Source organism: Oncorhynchus mykiss, chromosome 18 (genome assembly GCF_013265735.2).
Source record: "Oncorhynchus mykiss isolate Arlee chromosome 18, USDA_OmykA_1.1, whole genome shotgun sequence".
In the NCBI taxonomy this organism is placed as follows: domain Eukaryota; kingdom Metazoa; phylum Chordata; class Actinopteri; order Salmoniformes; family Salmonidae; genus Oncorhynchus; species Oncorhynchus mykiss.
Window position 1 is genome coordinate 40,110,966 of NC_048582.1, and position 13,496 is coordinate 40,124,461.

The window sequence follows — 13,496 nt, forward strand, 5'->3', positions numbered from 1 at the left end:
GCAAGGACAACTTACCTAATTGCTTTAAATGAGTTACCACAAAGCACTTTCATTTATCAAAGTTTATTTAAAAGGAAATGTGATCTTTGCTTCTCAGTGTACTAAAAGGAAAATTAGAAAACAAATAAGTGACCTTCCCCGTAACCCTCTTGAATTGGTCAAAACAACGGAATCCAATCAGTGTCTTAGGGAGGTTTGAAAAAGAATGAGTCTGATTAAATCATTAACACCGTTTGCAGTCTCAAGCAAGAGGCGCTATGAACGTTCCTTTGATGCAAAATCAACCTAAACACCTACCTGCTTACTACATGCCGAGATGAACTTCCCCTACAACAACACCCATCAGCATGAACACAGCTATTTCTGCGAAGTCAATGTGAACATTTCTTCAGGGGGGGGGTTATGCCTGCATAAAGTAGGACACTGCACTACATTTCACGTTAACGCAAAGCTGTACCTGGCAGTTTACGTCAATGCATCTGCTCAATTATGTTCATTTGGCACCTTGAACACAAATGGCCAATCTGCCACCAAGTTGCTCTTGTAACTACTTGAGAGAAATAGCGTTGTTCAGGCCATTAGTTTGCACTACGTGGACACAGCAAATGATCCATGATTACGCTGACAGTTGGACATGTAGATTGTGTATTGGCTCTGTATAAAATCTATGATACAGTACTTCGGTGTTCCGCTGGTTCATCTTCTATTGCCGGCATTCTAGAATACGAACAGACACCCATTCATTCACCCACCTAAAAGGATTGACAAAAGAAATATATAAAAACGGGTAAAATAATATCTAATTGAACTCATTTTTACAGCTAAAATACAAAAATAACCTGACGTGATACTGCTCCCTCACACAATCCAGACGCTGGGCAAAAATTGGCATATAAATACAAAATGTAAACACTGGTGGTAAACTACCACGTCCATTGCCAGTTTCAATTTGTAATGAAAAGTTTGCTCTCTCCCATCTGAAAATGTGTGCATTTTCAAGAGTTCACATTAGCAGGCACTGATTTGGAAGTCAAGAGGCAGTAATGGGATGGCCTGGTCCCAGATCTGTTTGTGCGGCATAAACAGACCTGGTTCCAGGCTAGCAATGGGAAGCCTGAACACCCAGTAGGGTTGGGGCAGAGGTCATTCCGAGTCCGATAGGACGATCACTTCGTCCGGGTCACATTGAGTGGCCACGTTGACCTGAAAATGACACAAAGTGGAGATTGTTAAGAGGTTTGTATAGTGTACACAAGTGACGTCATCACAAAAATGTTTGGTGATATGTCATGGCAGTGGAGTTAGAGCATGACACACACACACTGCATTCAAAGTATTCTGATCCATTGACTTTCCCCACATTTTGTTACAATCTTATTGTAAAATTGATTCAATTGTCCCCCTCAATCGACACACAATACCCCATAATGACAAAGAAAAACAAGTTTAGAAATGTTTGCAAATTTATAAAAAGTAAACCGAAATATCACTTTTACATAAGTATTCAGACCCTTTACTCAGTATTTTGTTGAAGAACCTTTGGCAGCGATTACAGCCTCGAGTCTTCTTGGGTATGACGCTACAAGCTTGGCACACCTGTATTTGGGGAGTTTCTCCCATTCTTCTCTGCAGAGCCTCAAGCTCTGTTAGGTTGGATGGGGAGCGTTGCTGCACAGCTATTTTCAGGTCTCTCCAGAGATGTTAGATAGGGTTCAAGTCTGGGCTCTGGCTGGGCCACTCAAGGACATTCAGAGACTTGTCCCGAAACCACTCCTGCTTTGTCTTGTCTGCGTGCTTAGGGTCGTTGTCCTGTTGGAAGGTGAACCTTCACCCTAGTCTGAGGTTCTGAGAGGTCTGGAGCAGGTTTTCAATCAAGGATCTCTCTGTACTTTGCTCTGTTCATCTTTCCCTCGATACCGACTAGTCCCCCAGTACCTGTAGCTGAAAAACATCCCCACAGTATGATGCTACCACCACCATGCTTCACCGTAGGGATGGTGCCAGGTTTCCTCCAGACGTGAGGCTTGGCCATCATGCCAAAGAGTTCAATCTTGGTTTATTCAAATTTTATTTGTCACACGCGCTGTGAAATGCTTACAAGCCCTTAACTAACAATGCAGTTAAGAAAATACACCCCAAAAGATAAGAATAACAAATAATTAAAACAGCAGTAAATAATAGCGAGGCTATATACAAGGGGTACCGGTACAGAGTCCCTGTCCAGGTGTCGAGGTAATATGTACATGTAGGTAGAGTTAAAGTGACTATGTATAGATAATAACAGAGTAGCAGCAGCATAGAATGCATGTTTCCCTCCCTATAGCACTTGTAACATGAATGCGCCACAAGAGGAATATTTAGGTATATGTGTGTGTGTGTAATATATATATATATATATAAGCTGTTCTATGGGGTTGTTTGATTTTTCTATGAATTACTTGTTTTGTTTGCAGAGGAAAAGTACATGTGGACTGTTCTAGCATCCTCAAAATGCGCCTCAGCAGAAATATTTGTTCATGTTCCATATTTTTGTTGTTGTGTGGCGGAAATGATTCTGCTGCGGCGCAAGCACCACAGCAAAAAGGAGAAACACTGGACATGCACTGTCAACTGTGGGACAGGCGTGTGCCTTTCCAAATCATGTCCAATCAATTTAACTTACCACAGGTGGACTCCAATCAAGTTGCAGAAACACCTCAAGGATGACCAATGAAAACAGGATGCACCTGAGCTTAATTTTGAGTCTCATAGCAAAGGGTCGGAATAATTATGTAAATAAGGTATTCTATTTAAATTAAACCTGTTTTCGCTTTGTCATTATGGGGTATTGTGTGTAGATTGATGGGTGGGGGGTGGGGAATACATGAATCCGTTTTAGAATAAGGCTGTAACGTAACAAAATGTGGAAATAGTCAAGGGGGCTGAAAACTTTCCGAATGCACTGTATGTTTGATATGCTGAGCATACGTGGAAAAAAGGTGTCGTGTCATGATACTTAAACATCAGCAATCATCATTTACCCTCACCTTGTTTTTCTTGGGAGGCGGGGTGCACTGGGAGCTGGTGACCATCTCCTGGGTGGGAGAGTCTGCCCTGGTGGAGTCCGCCTGCAGGGGGCTACTGGTCACCACATCCATGTCCAGAGGGAGGTCACGGTCACTGCACACGGACAGAGAGAATTCATTCATTCAAGTCTCCACATTTGAAAATGGATAGGTATCTCCATGGAATTTTTTTATTCCATCATTCATTTTGGTGCTACAGCCTTACCTCCCATTGTGGTGCCTTAGAACCCCGTTGTAAGACTTCCTGGATTTCACCTCCTCCTCTTTCCTCTTTCTCTTCCTGCCTCTGCAGGTGTCTTTGGGACTGGGTGGCCTGGGGCTGCAATTCGCTGACCTCGTCTCAGTGATGACCGTGCAGGAGTCCTCATTGGTCGAAATCAGCACCGGTGACGGTGGCAAAGAGACCTGATTCGCCGCCATGGGGGAGGCTGAGGAGTCCTTCGTTTCCACACTAGTGCTTATTGACACAGCTGAAACGTGATTGGAGGAAACAATGTCCTCCTTTGTCAGGTTGGTATTGGATGATTCGTTCCCCTTGTCTACCTCCATCGCCTCTGATTGGCTGGGGCTGTCTGTGGGGGATTCGTCGACTAAGGAGGAGATCCGTGGGGTGTCAACCCGGGAAATGGGGCTGATTCCGCTCATCACGGAGTCTTTGTCCACCTCAGCGTTCTCTTCATCCTCTCCTCCATCCTGGTCTCTGTCACTCCCACCATCCACCTCGTTCTCACTCTTGTTTGCTGCCTCTACTTCGTTGTCCTCCTCATCATCCTCTGAAAAAAAAGAAAACCCAAATCAGTTGAAAACAGATTTTTAAAATTTGATTTCTCCATGTTGTTGCCAAAACCCAGGATAAACCGGGTTAAAACACTGAATTTGAGAAAGGTGCCGTGTAAATGCAAATTATCATCCTCATCACCTGGCCCTGCTTGTGATTTGCTGGCCTGGATCTCCTCCTCGATGTCTGGATCAGACGACTCGTCGTCTTCATCATCATCCTCCTCCTCAACTTGCTCCTCACCATCCTCTCCCTTCTTCAGGGGATTGTCATCGGCTGTGGTGGCCTCCAGCGCCGATGACTGACCCTTCCGTTGACACACACAGAAAAGACAGACAGTGAGTGGTGACAGATATAGTAATTTATGTAACTAAATACCATGTATTTTCAAAGCAGATGTAGTCAGCCAACGCTTTTCCACAACAGGTCAGAATTACAAAACATTTTTAAAATGTAAATTGGTCTCCTTCAACACCTTTCTCCTCCTCCTACCTCTTTCTTCTGCCTCTCTCTCTCTATCCGTTTAGCCCTCTCCTCCTCCTCTGTGTCATCCTGCTTCAGGGCGTATTTGGAGATGACCTGCTCCAGGCTGGAGAGAGCCACCTCCCGGTTAGAGCGCAGCTTACGGGCCAACGTGGGGTCCAACAGGGCAGGGTCAGTGGCTGGTAAGAGTGGGCAAAATGAAAAGGGGGGGAGGAAGTGAGAGAGTTAGTGACTTTGTAGTCCATCAACTTATAGTTCCCACACATTCAAATCAAATCAAATTTTATTTGTCACATACACATGGTTAGCAGATGTTAATGCGAGTGTAGCGAAATGCTTGTGCTTCTAGTTCCGACAATGCAGTAATAACCAACAAGTAATCTAACTAACAATTCCAAAACTACTGTCTTATACAGTGTAAGGGGATAAAGAATATGTACATAAAGATATATGAATGAGTGATGGTACAGAGCAGCATAGGCAAGATACAGTAGATGGTATCGAGTACAGTATATACATATGAGATGAGTATGTAAACAAAGCGGCATAGTGGCTAGTGATACATGTATTACATAAGGATGCAGTAGATGATATAGAGTACAGTATATACTTATACATATGAGATGAGTAATGTAGGGTATGTAAACATTATATTAGGTAGCATTGTTTAAAGTGGCTAGTGATATATTTTACATCATTTCCCATCAATTCACATTATTAAAGTGGCTGGAGTTGAGTCGGTGTGTTGGCAGCAGCCACTCAATGTTAGTGGTGGCTGTTTAACAGTCTGATGGCCTTGAGATAGAAGCTGTTTTTCAGTCTCTCAGTCCCAGCTTTGATGCACCTGTACTGACCTCGCCTTCTGGATGATAGCGGGGTGAACAGGCAGTGGCTCGGGTGGTTGTTGTCCTTGATGATCTTTATGGCCTTCCTGTAACATCGGGTGGTGTAGGTGTCCTGGAGGGCAGGTAGTTTGCCCCCGGTGATGCGTTGTGCAGACCTCACTACCCTCTGGAGAGCCTTACGGTTGTGGGCGGAGCAGTTGCTGTACCAGGCGGTGATACAGCCCGCCAGGATGCTCTCGATTGTGCATCTGTAGAAGTTTGTGAGTGCTTTTGGTGACAAGCCGAATTTCTTCAGCCTCCTGAGGTTGAAGAGGCGCTGCTGCGCCTTCTTCACGATGCTGTCTGTGTGAGTGGACCAATTCAGTTTGTCTGTGATGTGTATGCCGAGGAACTGAAAACTTACTACCCTCTCCACTACTGTTCCATCGATGTGGATAGGGGGGTGTTCCCTCTGCTGTTTCCTGAAGTCCACAATCATCTCCTTTGTTTTGTTGACGTTGAGTGTGAGGTTATTTTCCTGACACCACACTCCAAGGGCCCTCACCTCCTCCCTGTAGGCCGTCTCGTCGTTGTTGGTAATCAAGCCTACCACTGTTGTGTCGTCCGCAAACTTGATGATTGAGTTGGAGGCGTGCGTGGCCACGCAGTCGTGGGTGAACAGGGAGTACAGGAGAGGGCTCAGAACGCACCCTTGTGGGGCCCCAGTGTTGAGGATCAGCGGGGTGGAGATGTTGTTGCCTACCCTCACCACCTGGGGGCGGCCCGTCAGGAAGTCCAGTACCCAGTTGCACAGGGCTTGATGACGAGCTTGGAGGGTACTATGGTGTTGAATGCCGAGCTGTAGTCGATGAACAGCATTCTCACGTAGGTATTCCTCTTGTCCAGATGGGTTAGGGCAGTGTGCAGTGTGGTTGAGATTGCATCGTCTGTGGACCTATTTGGGCGGTAAGCAAATTGGAGTGGGTCTAGGGTGTCAGGTAGGGTGGAGGTGATATGGTCCTTGACTAGTCTCTCAAAGCACTTCATGATGACGGAAGTGAGTGCTACGGGGCGGGGCGGTAGTCGTTTAGCTCAGTTACCTTAGCTTTCTTGGGAACAGGAACAATGGTGGCCCTCTTGAAGCATGTGGGAACAGCAGACTGATATAGGGATTGATTGAATATGTCCGTAAACACACCGGCCAGCTGGTCTGCGTATGCTCTGAGGGCGCGGCTGGGGATGCCGTCTGGGCCTGCAGCCTTGTGAGGGTTAACACGTTTAAATGTTTTACTCACCTCGGCTGCAGTGAAGGAGAGTCCGCATGTTTTCGTTGCAGGCCGTGTCAGTGGCACTGTATTGTCCTCAAAGCGGGCAAAAAAGTTATTTAGTCTGCCTGGGAGCAAGACATCCTGGTCCGTGACTGGGCTGGTTTTCTTCTTGTAGTCCGTGATTGACTGTAGACCCCTGCCACATACCTCTTGTGTCTGAGCCGTTGAATTGAGATTCTACTTTTTCTCTATACTGACGCTTAGCTTGTTTGATAGCCTTGCGGAGGGAATAGCTGCACTGTTTGTATTCGGTCATGTTACCAGTCACCTTGCCCTGATTAAAAGCAGTGGTTCGCGCTTTCAGTTTCACGCGAATGCTGCCATCAATCCACGGTTTCTGGTTAGGGAATGTTTTAATCGTTGCTATGGGAACGACATCTTCAACGCACATTCTAATGAACTCGCACACCGAATCAGCGTATTCGTCAATGTTGTTATCCGATGCAATACGAAACATATCCCAGTCCACGTGATGGAAGCAGTCTTGGAGTGTGGAATCAGCTTGGTCGGACCAGCGTTGGACAGACCTCAGCGTGGGAGCTTCTTGTTTTAGTTTCTGTCTGTAGGCAGGGATCAGCAAAATGGAGTCGTGGTCAGCTTTTCCGAAAGGAGGGCGGGGCAGGGCCTTATATGCGTCGCGGAAGTTAGAATAACAATGATCCAAGGTTTTTCCAGCCCTGGTTGCGCAATCGATATGCTGATACAATTTAGGGAGTCTTGTTTTCAGATTAGCCTTGTTAAAATCCCCAGCTACAATGAATGCAGCCTCAGGATGTATGGATTCCAGTTTGCAAAGAGTCAAATAAAGTTCGTTCAGAGCCATCGATGTGTCTGCTTGGGGGGGAATATATACGGCTGTGATTATAATCGAAGAGAATTCTCTTGGTAGATAATGCGGTCGACATTTGATTGTGAGGAATTCTAAATCAGGTGAACAGAAGGATTTGAGTTCCTGTATGTTTCTGTGATCACACCACGTCTCGTTAGCCATAAGGCATACGCCCCCGCCCCTCTTCTTACCAGAAAGATGTTTGTTTCTGTCGGCGCGATGCGTGGAGAAACCCGCTGGCTGCACCGCCTCCGATAGCGTCTCTCCAGTGAGCCATGTTTCCGTGAAGCAAAGAACGTTACAGTCTCTGATGTCCCTCTGGAATGCTACCCTTGCTCGGATTTCATCAACCTTGTTGTCAAGAGACTGGACATTGGCGAGAAGAATGCTAGGGAGTGGTGCACGATGTGCCCGTCTCCGGAGTCTGACCACAAAGCAGCATCCACAAAGCAGCATACTGGTGTCACTCTTTCTGTAATTGTGTGTCAACTACCAGGTTCACAGCTTCACACACAATGTTTCTCATTTATGTCTCTCTGCAGCAGAGGGTGTGGGGTACACACACACACATACATATATTTATTTTTTTAAACCTTTATTTAACTAGGCAAGTCAGTTAAGAACAGACATTCTTATTTACAATGACAGCCTAGGAACAGTGGGTTAACTGCCTTGTTCATAGGCAAAACAACAGATTTTTACCATGTCAGCTCTGGGATTCGATGTCGCAACCTTTCGGTTACTGGCCCAATGCTCTAACCACTAGGCTACCTGCCGCCCTAATGTGTAATCAATTTTGAGTGCCAGAGTGCCCTCAGGGTGTTCGTAAATTCAGAGCGTTGTCAGATTGTCCGTTCGTAAATTCATAGCGTTCAGAGAGCACACTGGAATCTCTGGCCGAGGAGTAGGGTTGATCTGAGCGTTCTGACCTCACAATGCCAGTCAAGCACCCACGCTAACTGGCTAACGTTGGCTAGCTACTTCCAGACACAAACGTGGGAACAGCTCACTGACCATTTTACTCGCCCTAGCAGAGCTGGTTAGGCTGTTTTCATGTTATCCAGAGTGTTGATGACTGTAACTGTGCTGCTGGCAACAATATAATTATGCGTTTTTGCCGACATTCGTGAATTCATCAGTTATTCTGCGCTCTGGCATGCTCAAACGAGAGTGCTCAGAAATCTGAGTAGATAGCCAGAGCGAATTTACGAACACACCCATGGTGAGCAATATGTTTGGAAACATCGAATCGCAATAAAATCACAGTATCGAATAATACATATAGAATCATGAGAATCCCAATACATATTTTAAATCGGCACATAAGTATAGTGATAATATCGTATCGTAATTTCCAGCCTAGTGTGTAATTCTCTTTATTCTCACACACAGAAAGACAGACATCGCACAGACGGAAACATACAGCTCCAACTAGGAATGTAAAGGTGTGTGTATTACGCTCTCTTACCGGGCTTGTAGAGGTCTGTGAGGTGCGAGCCGAAGTTGTAGACCATGTCGAGGTGGCGTCTCTCCTGTAGGCGGTTGCCGGTCTCGCGGAAGGCGTCCTGAGCGATCTGGGTCAGCTGCTTCTTGCTGAGGTTGAGGCCGTGGCGCTCATTGGCCCGGCGGATATGTTGCAGGATGTCTGTGTAGTCGGGGGGATTCAGCTGGGCCTCGGGACTGTTGATGAAACGCTCAATCTGCAAGTGGGGGTGGGAAGAGCAGGATGAGGAGGGGTCAGAGTGTACTGTATCGCCATGAGCAAACACTAAGGACAGCAAAATCAATTGCTAGGAACACAAGCATTTCGCTACACCCGCAATAACATCTGCATGCGACCAATACAATTTAAATGGTTATTGTTTTCATGCATTTATTTCTATTCCTTGATATTATCTCATACTGGGGTTAGTTTTAAATCTAATATTCATCCATAGTCTATATAACATAAATTAGCAGTGGTCAAAAAGCATTGGGTTGTCAATAAACAATATGTTGGTTACCTTTCTGTTGACCTCAGGGTAGCGTGTCCCTTTGTATTGGATCCTCTGCTCGATCACTCGGCCTGTCAGACTGCTGCAGCCCTTCAGCTCACAGAGCTTATCATAGATCTTCATCATCTGAGAGGAGAGAGAGGACTTCAGTGGCTTCTATCTATCAAAGTCATGTACAGTTAACACATTTAGTGTTGTGGCTCAAGCAGGAATCAAACCCACAGCTCTGGCGTTACAAGCGTCACACTCCAACCAACTGAGCCATTGGAACCAATAGGCCTCAGTGATCTGACCTTGCGCTTGAGCTTGTGCTCCTGGATGTAGCTGGAGTCCTCCTCTTCTAGCTCGTTGACACTCAGCTCCTTCTCCTGCAGCCGCCGGATCTCATCATTGTACATCTTCAGCAGGTTCTCCAGGTACGCAATCTGAGAGAGCGAGCGAGATATGAAGATATGCCTGGCACATTGCTCCTTATGATGAACTATCAGATGCAAAACATTATAGTAATCTACACCAAATCAATGCTTTTAAACCCTTGAGGGTGACCAAGTGCACACTTTGGGCAGAAGAGTAATAAAGCTATAGAGTAGTCATGGACTCTGTCCATTCTTGGGGCTGCTGACCTGTCTCCGGGAAGCCTTCTTCGTCTTCCTCTCCTCCTCCTCCTCGTTCTTCTCTTCCTGCTGCCCCGAGGTAGACGGTAGCTCCTCTGTCGGTGCCTCCTCTTTCATCTCCTTCTTCTCCCCGGCGGTAGGCTCCACCTTCACGACAGTCTGCCTCCTCTTGTCCGAGTGCTGTTTGAGGACGGTGCACAGCTCGTTGATGTAGACAAAGGTCTTGGTGCGGCGGGCCTGGGCACGCGTCAGGCAGCGGCCCAGCGTGTTGCGGAACTCCACCGAGGCCAGGAAGTTCGGCGAGGCCTTTGAGTGCTTGGCGTGCAGGAAGGTCATGACCTCAGGGCAGTCCTGTGTGTGGGCCGAGCAGTACTCTACAAACTGAACAAAGCGAGGGAGGGGAGTGAACGAGGGAGAAGGGTTTAGAAGAATGTTGTTCAATCTTTCCACTGGGGGGGACACAGGGTTGTTGCAGACTTTTGTTCCTGCTCAATACATGGGCTTAAAGATGAGTTATAATCAGGTGTGTTAGTGCTGGGATTGAGCAAAAGCCTGCAAAACTATGGGATTTGAAAAAACACGGATTAAGAGTGATGTGGGAAAGCCCAAATTCGAAAGGATCACGCACAAATTCGTTATGATTTCCGTGATCTGACATGATCGTGATGGACTAATAGCCTGCAAAGACTCAAAGCCACAGCCGTAGTTGTGCTTTCCAGTGTTGCAGCTCCACTGACATATTTGTAATGTGACTGCACCAAACATCTCCACCATCCATCCATGTACACTCTTACCTCAGTAAATAGCTTCTGGTTTTCTGCTTTAAGAACATGGCTTTCTTTCTTCACTGTGGCAAAAGGAGATTGGGTGATGTGAGTTGGAGCGGGCTGTTGGATTTTTGGGGGAGTACGATGATTGGCTGAGGGTTTAGAGGAGGTGGATGAAGAGGGTTGAGGCCTCTCCTCTTCCTCATCATCATCAAGGATTACAATGCTGTCCATCACTACTGCTGAGGCAACCGCCATCAGATAGGGACTATTCTTTGCTGAGGGACGGCAAAAACAACTGTGTTAAAATGATGCCTTGGGTAAATTCAAAAGTACCATACCACTGTCATGCCATCTGGTTTAGTGAGTCTATCCAATACAATGAATGGTCAACCATTTTTACAATACGACAATTACACAGGATCAGGCACAAACATCACTGCTACCTATTATCCATTGTAAACCCCACCCTGTCCCTTTTCACCAGCACGATTTAAAACAAATGTTATAACAACAAACATTGTTTATATTTTGTAGGCTCATCTACAACGAAAACAGACACTGACCGCCAGTAACTTGAGCTAGCATGCTAGGCTAACGTCGAGGACTCTTGCTAAGTAGTTAATTACTAAGTATTTTTTTGATTAAACTAGATTTGAGCTGGTTGAAACTTCTGTCAGGAAAAAAAACACGTTTACTGCAAAAACACTCCAAACACCACTGTTGTGTTTGTTGTTTCCTTGTTGGCTGGCTAGCTCGCTAACCTCAGTTAGCAACAAGCTAATGTTAGCTGCTGCTCAGGAAAGCGCCAATCTCTCCGGGGTTAAAATGGTAGGGGTATGACAAAGACAACATGTAAACAAATACTTTTACTATCTTTATGTATGAAATGCAGATGTATATAATAAAGCTAATGTTTTAAGACCGTGGTTAGACGGTTAGCTATGGACAAAACAATGATAGTCAACTTACCCGCTTGATACCGAAATGTCTCGCCCCGAAGAGCTCGGGAACATTCAAGCCTACCATTGGTTGTTGGTTGGTTGTCGCTCAGTAACATCATCGATCATTGGCTATTCACTTTACTCCAGTTTCACATGTCAGGTGTTTTGTCCAAATTGTCTACATTTGCCCGTCAGCTTCTTTAAAGCTGTATAAGTCACTTTTTGGTCGACCCGAACAAATTCACATATAAATGTGTGTTATGGAACTGTCATTCTTCATTGAAAGCACGTTTAAGAAGTGCTAGAATTGTTCTATGTGCGCTATTTCTATGCTTCTTGTTCTTAAGTTTTTTAGTCTTTTACTTTCGTTTTTGTACACCAGCTTCAAACAGCTGAAAATACAATATTTTTTGTTAAATACTATATTTCACAACAGTTTAAGAATAGACTGGTAAAATGATTTTCTACATATTATACTTGCTTGTTTTATCACATAAACTGAAACTATTAGAATTTTAGCAACCATGAAATGGCGGAGCGATTTCTGCATAGTGCATTTACCTAAACAAATTCGTTATTTTGTTTTTCTGAGACTCGTACGATAAATATTGATAGCATTAACATAAAAAAATAAGAAGAATGTGTATTTCATTTGGATTAAGTGATTAGGCGAATACAGTTGCGCTCCTTGCAACTGACAGTACAACCATATGGTTAAAACTAGGCCAACTCCAGCAGCGACGAGTTTGGGCTGAATACACTTGTCAGTCTATACTTGTAATAAAAAAAATTAAAAAAATTTAAAAAAAGGCCATTCTTTATTGCCTACCTTGAGACTGTGTTCGTCCTGTGTATCTGCGTGTGTTTCAATCATTTATATATATATTATTATATATTATATATATATACAGTGCCTTGCAAAAGTATTCGGCCCCCTTGAACTTTGCGACCTTTTGCCACATTTCAGGCTTCAAACATAAAGATATAAATCTGTATTTTTTTGTGAAGAATCAACAACAAGTGGGACACAATCATGAAGTGGAACGACATTTATTGGTAATTTCAAACTTTTTTAACAAGTCAAAAACTGAAAAATTGGGCGTGCAAAATTATTCAGCCCCTTTACTTTCAGTGCAGCAAACTCTCTCCAGAAGTTCAGTGAGGATCTCTGAATGATCCAATGTTGACCTAAATGACTATTGATGATAAATACAATCCACCTGTGTGTAATCAAGTCTCCGTATAAATGCACCTGCACTGTGATAGTCTCAGAGGTCCGTTAAAAGCGCAGAGAGCATCATGAAGAACAAGGAACACACCAGGCAGGTCCGAGATACTGTTGTGAAGAAGTTTAAAGCCGGATTTGGATACAAAAAGATTTCCCAAGCTTTAAAGGAGCACTGTGCAAGCGATAATATTGAAATGGAAGGAGTATCGGACCACTGCAAATCTACCAAGACCTGGCCGTCCCTCTAAACTTTCAGCTCATACAAGGAGAAGACTGATCAGAGATGCAGCCAAGAGGCCCATGATCACTCTGGATGAACTGCAGAGATCTACAGCTGAGGTGGGAGACTCTGTCCATAGGACAACAATCAGTCGTATATTGCACAAATCTGGCCTTTATGGAAGAGTGGCAAGAAGAAAGCCATTTCTTAAAGATATCCATAAAAAGTGTCGTTTAAAGTTTGCCACAAGCCACCTGGGAGACACACCAAACATGTGGAAGAAGGTGCTCTGGTCAGATGAAACCAAAATTGAACTTTTTGGCAACAATGCAAAACGTTATGTTTGGCGTAAAAGCAACACAGCTGAACACACCATCCCCACTGTCAAACATGGTGGTGGCAGCATCATGGTTTGGGCCTGC

General features: G+C 44.9%; 1 protein-coding gene across 3 annotated transcripts; it reads right to left on the bottom strand.

Moving 5' to 3' along the window:
• Positions 1–47: 47 nt before the first annotated feature.
• On the bottom strand, positions 48–11,906 carry LOC110496222 (death domain-associated protein 6). 3 transcript variants are annotated; one of them, XR_005037471.1, is made up of 12 exons: positions 11,655–11,906; positions 10,710–10,960; positions 9,925–10,296; positions 9,595–9,726; positions 9,311–9,427; positions 8,776–9,007; positions 4,336–4,505; positions 3,985–4,150; positions 3,271–3,838; positions 3,027–3,159; positions 1,089–1,203; positions 48–752 (listed from the first exon to the last, which is right to left on the bottom strand). XR_005037471.1 is itself a non-coding variant. In XM_036952779.1 (11 exons), the coding sequence occupies exons 1-11, from the start codon at positions 11,743–11,745 to the stop codon at positions 1,144–1,146; spliced, it is 2,292 nt and encodes a 763-aa protein (XP_036808674.1). In that variant the 5' UTR covers positions 11,746–11,906; the 3' UTR covers positions 48–1,143. The 3 variants fall into 3 exon arrangements, 2 of the variants coding, with proteins under 2 accessions (XP_036808674.1, XP_036808675.1); XM_036952779.1 differs by having other exon boundaries at positions 48–1,203; XM_036952780.1 differs by lacking the exon at positions 11,655–11,906 and adding an exon at positions 11,447–11,584 and having other exon boundaries at positions 48–1,203.
• Between the last annotated feature and the right edge of the window lie 1,590 nt (positions 11,907–13,496).

Coding starts and splice junctions, on each gene's coding strand:
- LOC110496222 (XM_036952779.1), bottom strand. CDS start 11,745: ATGATGTTACTGAGCGACAACCAACCAACAACCAATGGTAGGCTTGAA. Junction 10,961..11,654: donor GACATTTCGGTATCAAGCGG/GTAAGTTGACTA, acceptor GCCGTCCCTCAG/CAAAGAATAGTCCCTATCTG. Junction 9,428..9,594: donor AGCACAAGCTCAAGCGCAAG/GTCAGATCACTG, acceptor CTCTCCTCTCAG/ATGATGAAGATCTATGATAA.